The 9,359-nt window shown below is 39.4% G+C and overlaps 1 protein-coding gene across 1 annotated transcript in view; it reads right to left on the reverse strand.

Annotated features, from left to right (window-relative positions):
- The window catches only part of gpr39 (G protein-coupled receptor 39), a 42,402-nt gene extending 36,566 nt beyond the window's left edge, over nt 1-5,836 (reverse strand). The window contains exon 1 of the mRNA XM_067602952.1: nt 4,015-5,836. Within this exon, the coding sequence (XP_067459053.1) occupies nt 4,015-4,780 (766 nt within the window). The 5' untranslated portion in view covers nt 4,781-5,836. The remainder of the gene's footprint in view (nt 1-4,014) is intronic.
- Between the last annotated feature and the right edge of the window lie 3,523 nt (nt 5,837-9,359).

Here is a 9,359-nt window from a genome sequence, read left to right on the forward strand (position 1 = left end):
TGTCTGCAATGAAAAAGGCGTCTATGCCGAAGCGTCTGTCTTTGTGCTCAACCATGTAAGTTAATAAAAAGAGAGATTTTTGAGACATTTTTTGACTTTTGAACTTTAGTTTTGGTCTTCATCAACTCCTCAGAAAACAAATTTTGGCTCTTTAGTTGCTAAATGCTGCACTATGTTCACAAGCTAGTCGCTAACTTTGTCTGTCTGACGTCACTAACACACACAACTTCTTGCATGTGACACTTATGTTAATATAAAAATATTGATTATTGCAGCTTTAAAGTTTCTAAATTTCATTGTGCAATCATGAAAGTGAATTAAATCTGTTTATTCATTGGTAAAGAGTTGTCAACTCAACCAGTTTAAAAACAGTGAGTTGACATTTAACAGTAGCTCAGCTTCCTTTTCCAGTTCCTGGAATTTAGTTTGTGTGTGGCTTCCTGTCCGTGTGTTGGTTATTCATGTGGTCGCTCTCTGTGAACCGGTCTGCTGTCGCCTATGACTCAGGGACTTTGGGAGTTTGTCTGCTGTATGTATCGCTGTGTCTTCTATCTCTTTCCATTTCTGGCTGCCTGCAGCGGGGCGTACCAGCATCTGTTATCATCTCCTGAGTCCCTCCCTTCTCATGTCCAATGCTAAATGATGTCCATTAGACCACGACGGTGCTGATGTCTGCGGGATGTCCATCGTCAGGCTCACGTACTGTTTATTCTGCAAATTCCACCATTAAAATTTTATCTGAGCTTGCTGACTATTGGCAGTCGTTGCACGCCTGACTGCTTGGAAGGGGAGTCCCTCTGGGTGCGGACCTTAGAGAGGTTTCTCTCCCCTATTTTCCTGATGAGGATTTAACTACAGCTTTTCTTTGTTCTCGTTGAGACTGACTTTTAGAGGAGATGTTTTTCTCTCAATGTTTTTGAATTTAAGATCTGGACCTTTTTGACTAATTTTAAAAATACTGAGTCTATTTTAAACATATCTGTGATTTTATTCATCAAAAGTTGTTTAGATTTCCATACAGCCCAGATTCCCGTCTGTCCTCCAGCACGCTATTAGATTAGATTAGATTAGATTAGATTAGATTAGATTAGATTAGATGTATTTATTGGGAAATTCTTGTGTTACAGCAGCAGGTTATCCATTGCATGGGAACAGTAAATACATATCATATTCCTACATATTTGATTTGACTTTCTGGTGTGATGTACTAGTGGGTACCACCTCAACACCGCTAGCTCTTGAGCCATGAATTTCAAAATTTCAAATAACTTAAAAAGACAGAGGAGATAAAATTGTGTAATTTTACAGTACATGAGGGTCCCCACCATCACCCTAATCCATCCCAAAGCTCATTGGTTTCCACAATATCAGCCCTTTAAACATAAGCATGATGCCCTTCGACGCTCGAAATAGGAGCGACCAAAGAAAACGTGTCAACTTTACCCCTGTATCACTAGAAAAACACACATGTGGAAGGTCCTAAAATAGATCTTTGTGGTACACCCTAAATCTGATGAGAAAAAACACACTGACGATGGTTATGAAGATAAGAGTTAAACTAAAATAATGTTTGTTGAGAAACAGCTATAGTGTAGCTAGTTGAATTTTTTGAATGAAAGTCAGATTGAGACGGTGATAAAATATTAAAGACATTATGTGCTGTGATAAACGATTGAAATTTAGCTTCTCAAATGTTTTAGCTGTTGTACAAATAATAGAAATTGGTCTTTCAGGTCACCACCTTTAAAGCAACTGTGACTAACTTTGGTTGCTAGAGGTGAATGACTAAGTGAGACTCCAAAACAAACTCAGCATAAGCCGCTCCTCGCCCCTCCTGTCCTGTTTCTTGAGCCTACGCCCTCTGAACTACAGATACCTGGGTGCAATAAACAGTGTGAAGCCCAAAGTGAACTGGAAACAGATTATCACTACAGTATTCCTCAGTCATATGTCAAGTAACAAGGTTTATCGTACTATCCTATCGTACTGCTCAGTGATACAATCAGATATTTATTTGATCATTAGTCTAAAATCTTAATTAATGCACCTTTTTAAGAAGTGGAGTGACTTTAGTACATTTACAAATAGATGGAAGTTTAAAGGTGGATAAGGACGAATTAATCAGGTCAGCAAGTGGGAAAATAAGAAGTTAAGAAGCTAATTTTATAAACTTCTAGCTTCTCATCCAAATGTAAGGACACAGTGATCTTCAAGGTTGAAACATCAAACAACTTAAACAAGCAATAATTAAACAAGACAGTTTATCTGCTCAACTCTATTAGCTCAAGAACACACCCTAAACAGATCAGGGTGCATATCAGGGTGGGTGTGTGTGTGAGTGTGTGTGTGTGTGTGTGAGAGAGAGAGAGAGAGAGGGAGAGAGAGAGAGAAATCAATCACTTAAAGGGTCATAACATTACGACACATCGCCTGGACTTGTCTTTTCCACTTCCACTTGTGGCACAGGTGGTGTTTCCACTGCTGGTGTAAAGAAATAAAGAGTCTGTCTGACAGCCAGCGGTGGTGATATAACGACATCACACAGACACACACACTGCACAATATAAAGCGCGCCAAAGATAACACTCACTAACACTTCTGTTGACTCTTTTCAGAGACTTCCAGTCTTACTTACATAAATCCCTTAAAGCAGCGGTCGGTAAATAGCAGCCTGTCGGCCAAATTCAGCCAAATCCAGCAAAAATATTTGGCCCCTGATGAAAGCTGAAGTTTTGTTTTTCATAGTTTACATAACTTACTGTAGCATAATTCATCACAAATCTACTGTAGACTCAAAAATAAACACAAAGCTCATGTAAATCCCAACAAATATAAACCTTATTGCATCTAATACTGTCCACACACCAGGAGAAGCACTAAAAGAGCTGAAATAAAGTCTAATAAACAAACCAGAAATTAAATTTTAACATGTGAATTCTGACATTTTTAGTTTCTAGTAGGACTGCACCTAACGATTATTTTCATTATCGATTAATCCAACAATTATTTTCTTGACTAGTCGATAAATTCTATGAAATGTTAAAAATTTGCAGAAAAAAAAAAGTTAAGATATTCAATTTACTGTCATATATGTAAAGGGCAAACAGCAAATCTTCACATTTGAGAAGCTGGACCCACCAAACGTTTGGTGTTTTTGCTTGAAAAATGACTGAAATGATTAATCGATTATTAATAGTTGCCCATTTATTTTCAACTAATTGACGAGCTGTTGCAGCTCTGGTCTCGAAGTGCAAACACAGATCGTATATTCAGACATTTTTAGCCAAACGAGTATTAAAATAATACTGTTAGCATTAATTTACTAATGTCAAAAATGACCTCAGATAGTGTTAAACTGAACAGTGTTATAAATTTAATTTAAATAAAGAAAGAAAACATTTAGGCCATCCCAAATAAAAACCTAACAGCTGACCCCTGCCTTAAAGGACACGTTCACAATTTTTCAAGTCTGTCTTAAAACAACAGTCAGGTACTTAAATAAACACTGGAAGAGGTTTTTCCTGCCGTAATCATTGTTTTAAGACACACTTCAGTGTTTCCCCCGAGGATGAGTGGTTTGGCCTGGCGGTGGGGTTCTTGAGAAGCTGCAGCATTTATTGACTGTTGTCTGTTCTGTACATTTACTGCCTGATTGATGACTTATTGCTAACCTTTTCCTCTGCTCCGCTCGTTCTCTTGCTTAACCACTCACTGGCTTACGCTCCGCCCTATTCCTTAAAAGGAGTTACGCTACCTGGAGTTTCCCAGGCAACGACACACACGTTGACTCAAGTTTCAAAACAGCGCTGCTCAGAGGCTCCCAAATTATATTGATTTCCGTATGAATGGATATTTGGTGTTATTTTCAGCACTTAAAAAAAATATATTTTTGTACTATTATAGAGGAAACACTGCACTTGAAGCATTGTGAACCTTTCAAGTATAAAAACCGGGACACACAAGGAGCTCTAAGATAATTTGTTTATCCTTTAAGATATTGAACCAACAACCTACCAAGAAAAATGATGGTCTGCTTCCTGGCCGTCTTGACCTTTAAACTCTCGTGCTTGGGTGCTCCTTGGTCCCTGTTGATCCCGCTTTTCTGCAGGACCCGGATCATCGCCCGGCACATGAAGCCCACGCAGATCAACACAAGCACGTAGACGAGGAAAGCCACAAAGATGCTGACCCTGTACATCACCCAGTGCTCCTTCATGTTGGTGCAGAAAGTCAGATTGTAGACGGTTTCGTTTGGTAGTTGGAGAGTGTGGCTCTGCGTTCCCGTGGCGGTCAGCAGCGGCAGCGCCACGACCACGGACACCAGCCAGGCAAAGGTGATGAGGGCGGAGGTGCGTTTTTCTCTCAAGGCTTTGAAGCGGAACGGGTGGCAGATAGCAATGTAGCGCTCAAAGCTAAGCGTGGCCACATTGAGGATGGTGGCGTAGCTACAAGCCTCGAACAAGAAGTTGTAGATCTTACAGGAAGCGTCGCCTGATGCGGAGGTGAACGGGTTCCAGATGGCGCTGTAGAGCTCTACTGGCATGCCGATGATGAGCACCAACAAGTCCGAGCAGGCCAGGCTGACCATGTGGTCGGTCACGTTCTTCTGCAGGTAGCCGTTTCGCTTCAGCACTTGAGTCACTTTGATTGTGATCGAATTACCCATGATACCCGTCACCAAGATGAGGGTGTAAAAGACCGTCAGGAAGATTTTGACAGGATAGTTGGGTTCAATCAGCCTCCAGTCTTTAGTCTGTGCTTCCTCCATTTCCTCACTCATGATAGCCGACTTGTGAGCTCAGATTTTCCAGGTATTGATTTTATCCTGTAGCTCGTCAGTTCTGCTGGGTGCAGTCGCTGTGATTAGAGCCGAGACCCAGAGGTGAGCACTTCTCCCAGATAACAGCACACACTCAAGACTTTTCTTTGTCTAAAATGATTCCTGAGTCTTCAAGAAGATGATTCCGGTGGCTGAGAAACTCCAAATCACAGTGATTTCATGATATTCCACAGCAGAAAAATATAAAGACTCTACTGAACTTTCTGTGAGGCTCTAAATATTCAGTGTCTTAAGCCCAAAAGTCCAGTATGTGACCCCGAGTCTGGTCCTTCTTATCTCTGACGACCATCTGGGATTCCTGAGAGTCCTCACAGGTCCTGGTCTGAAGTTGGTTGGTTTCACCTCAGTCTGGTAGAGCAAAGTGTTAGCCAACACTCCCCTCGCTCAAATATCCTCCTCCCTCCCACGAGGGCAGGGCAGTTAAACATTAAACACACGACAGCATGAGTGCTCAGGTCTGGTTTCATTTCTTATCATCGGCACTAACGTGCTTCCCTTTCACGCACATGCTTGTTTTGTTTTACACTGATTTACAGTTGAGATTAGAAATACGGTTAAAAGGTTTGTTAAGACAAGAAAAAGAGAGAGCAACAACATGTCTGACTTTGACTACAATAAATCTAATATGTGTGAGATTTACAACCTTGTAGTTTTGTTTGGAGATAATGTTAAAGATAAAGCAGCAGATATGAGCCTCAAAGAACCTGAACGTGACATTGACATGGCTGAGAATGTGAACTTAAGAAATAAAGACAAAGAAGAAAGATTTGGGAAAACAGAGAAGTCAAATGTGGACAAAAAAAATGCAGGTTTTTGATTTTTTTTTTTTTAAAAAGAGACTATGAGTGCAGAGAGGTTGAAAAGTTCAAACAGGGAAAAGGTTGAAATAAACCAGGCTTGAGATGAATATACTTTCCACTGAGTTCATGCCTGTGAGAGATACAACAGGCCTCATGCAAGAACATTTTAGATTCTTATCTTAAAACACAGATTTTTTTTTTTCTATGAGTTTTGCAAGTTGGATGCAACAAACTGTCTTTGGCTACATTCACATCACATGCTGAAAATGGCCCAAATCAGATTTTTTTTTACCTCTAAGTGATTTTTTCTTTCATATCAGATCTGGGCTACTTGTGTGCATATGTGGTCCTGGATCTGCTTCATATCTGATCTCTGGCTGTGCGACCGCTGTCAGAACAATCAGATCGGACCTCATGTGTTGTTTTTTTTTCATCATCATTCAGTGTCAGCAGCTCACAGCCTGATAGAAAATAAACATGGAAGAGAACAACAACAACAGCAACGACACGGATCGATGGAGAGACGAGGAAGTTTCACATTTGTTGGACATTTATGGAGAAGTTTCTATTCAAGCCAAACTGGAAGGAAGTTATTGTAACCGAATGCTTGAACAGCAGCCATGTCGTCCATGTTTATAATTTGACTGTTGCACAAATGATGTTATTGTTGTTATCCATGCGGCTCACGTTTCAGTTAAATCTGCACGTGTGCACGGATACACGTCACTTGGATCTGAATAAAAAATCAGAATTGAACATTGAGGCTTGTAACGTGAACGTAGCCTTAACTGCCCGAACTTGTCGTAGATCGCTCGTTTCACCCTGATGAACCTGATGAACTGATGTCACCTGTTAATGAGCAAATATCTGTTAGATTTGAACAGGAGGAATGATTACAGCGTCCTTAAAACTCCAAATTCATTTAGATTAAAACAAACACGTTCCTCCACTTGTGAAGAAAGTCAGACTATCTGTTCCTGACTCGTATGAATTTGTACATTTCATTCATACTTCAGATAAAATTCTTAAATACAAGAAAATTGATGAATGCCACAATTTTTCTTAAATCCCTCGTATTTCTTATCTGTTCATATTAGTGGTTCTTGCATGAGGTCCACTGTTGATATGAAGAAACTTCCCAGCAGCCCTCTCACTCTATCAGCACATGTTACTCTGTTAACGTTACATAAACAAGTGTCCCCCTTAAACAACGGCAGGTAGGAACTAAAGTGACTTCCTATTTAGAAAAGGGGACATGAATAATCAACTTAAATGTTACACATATATAACAAATGAATAAAATAATAGTTAAAGTGCTTTAAATGACGATGAAACAATATTATATAATAAATAATAACATTTTGGAATTATTCCTATGTAAAATATATAACTTACCCAATACTGTAAAGCTTGTGTGGCAGATTTTTAACTGAAATAACCCAAAAATGTAACGTGTGCTACAGTTATTATGCTTACAAGGCCTTTTTTTCTGCTCTTGTAATACGTATCTTTTAGAAGCAAAAACCCTTTAAACACTCAGAGGCCATTATTAATCTTAAAAGCATCTGTTTTTCATCCCCTAGACAAAGCTGAAATGATGTCAACATGTTGAACCTGATTAGATAAAAGCTCTGAGTGCCCTCTCACTGTGATTGAACGCATTTCCAGCCAGATGTTAACTTACTGTCCCCAAAGTGAAGAAAGTAAAAATCGAGGCTGATGTTAATCATGATACCGAAGATCTGAATTATCCGTATCGTGTTCAGACGGCTGCTTGTAATTAAGTTGCATGAGACAATACATTTGTTAGACGTCGATAACGAGGTGCTCGTGCGTAAGATTGCATGAAATTGTCTTTGTGACTTTGAAATAAACACATTACGGAGTGTATTGTGCTGCGTATGCTGAGCTATAAACCATCTGTTAGATGTTAAAAAAAGACATAAAACGGATGATGACAAACATGAGAAGAGCTCATGTAGCTTCACTAATGTCTGATTATTTATGTGACAGAACCAGTCATGCATTTGATAAATAAGGATAACAACTTGTGTGTTGTCAGAGCTGGTTGTTTTATTTCTAAAGAATAAAAAGAGGAAATGAAAGGATGTCAATGGAAAAGCCTTAAGTCAAGTCAAGTCAGTTTTATCTGTATAGCCCAATATCACAAATTTGCCTCAGGGGGCTATACAGTCTGTACAGTTTTACAACATCTTCTGTCTTCAGACTATCGATTCAAATAAGGAAAAACTCCCTAAAAAACCTTTAACAGAGGAAAATAAAAGGAAGAAACATCAGGAAGAGCAGCAGAGGAGGATCCCTCTCCTATGACGGACAGATGACTAGAACACGGCATTGAACAGGATAATAAAATGATTTATAATATGTATGAAGAATGTGATGAAGAGGACGCGGAGCAGCTTCCAGGGTGCCACCAGAACAAAACAAAACAGGAGCTACTGAGCCACGAGACCTTCATCACCATGGAGACCTGGCAGGAGACACTCACACATCTCACCGTCCACACGCACACACAAAGGAGGAGAAGAGACAAGAAAAGACATGATTCACACAGGAGAGAGAGAGAGAGAGAGAGAGAGAGACGTGAGGCAAGGGTGGAAAACCAGATCCAGAACTTCAGGATGTGAGCAGCTCCAGGATGGATGCTGATCCAGCAAAAAAGAGAGACAATAGGCTGAGAAGAAAGAGAGGAACAAACAAACAGAAGGTTATTTACTTTAGTCTCCACTTGAAAAGATTAAAAGGTCTACTTGAAACGTCTCGGGGGGAAATATATTCTATACAAGGTCTAAACTATCTGTTGCGTTATATAACGACGGGTTCTAGTCAACATTCAGGCCACTAGACTGATGGTGTTTGGTTGTTTGCAGGCACTCAGCAGCACAATCAGCGTTCTACACTTTATAGAGTTTGTTTGGCCTCTATTATCTGAATATACACTGACAGGAATGTAAAAGCAGACCTGCAATGTTTACATTCAACATTATAGAGAATGTTTTGTGTCTTTGTTTTGTCTTTTCTGACGAGATGAGCGACCCTGAAGAGGTGAATGTGTGTGAATATAAAGCTCTGCTGCTTCCAGGAGACGCTCCTTTAAGCAGTTTATAACATTACAAGCTTCTCTTTGTGTGCAGATGTTCTTTTTTCTTTGTCTTTTTTTTTTCATTAGTTTAATAGACAACCACAATAAAATATAGTTTTTCAGCTTTTAACAGTGATAACACAGCCGGCGTAAAGTTGTTATATACCTGATGAATGCAACCTGTTCATGAGCAGGTGAACATCTGTCAGATTTGATTATTAGCATAATCAATACTCCTAAAATCTCCATATAAGGCAACATGTTCTGCTCAGTCTGTCAGCTTTCATTCACAAAAATGTTCCCAAAGAGTAAAAAAAAAACAAGAATTTCACACTGCAGAGCTTCGAGTCCTGCAGTTCTGCAAATATCGATCGAAATGTTTTAGTCTTTCTTCACACAATTATTTTAATAAAATATAACTGTATGCAGCGATTCCTGGGTTCAAGCAACACAGACTGTTAGAAGTTGAAAGTTTCAACAGCTTAATTAAAAATATCCACCAAGTTTGGTGATATTTGGCCTAATTTGCAGGTGTTTGGAGCTGTTGGCACCCCCTATTGAAAGATTTCAGAATAGTTTTACACACATGGTTCAACGTTGTTATGAAACACATCCT

This window comes from Thunnus thynnus, chromosome 11 (assembly GCF_963924715.1).
Source record: "Thunnus thynnus chromosome 11, fThuThy2.1, whole genome shotgun sequence".
Classification (NCBI taxonomy): Eukaryota; Metazoa; Chordata; class Actinopteri; order Scombriformes; family Scombridae; genus Thunnus; species Thunnus thynnus.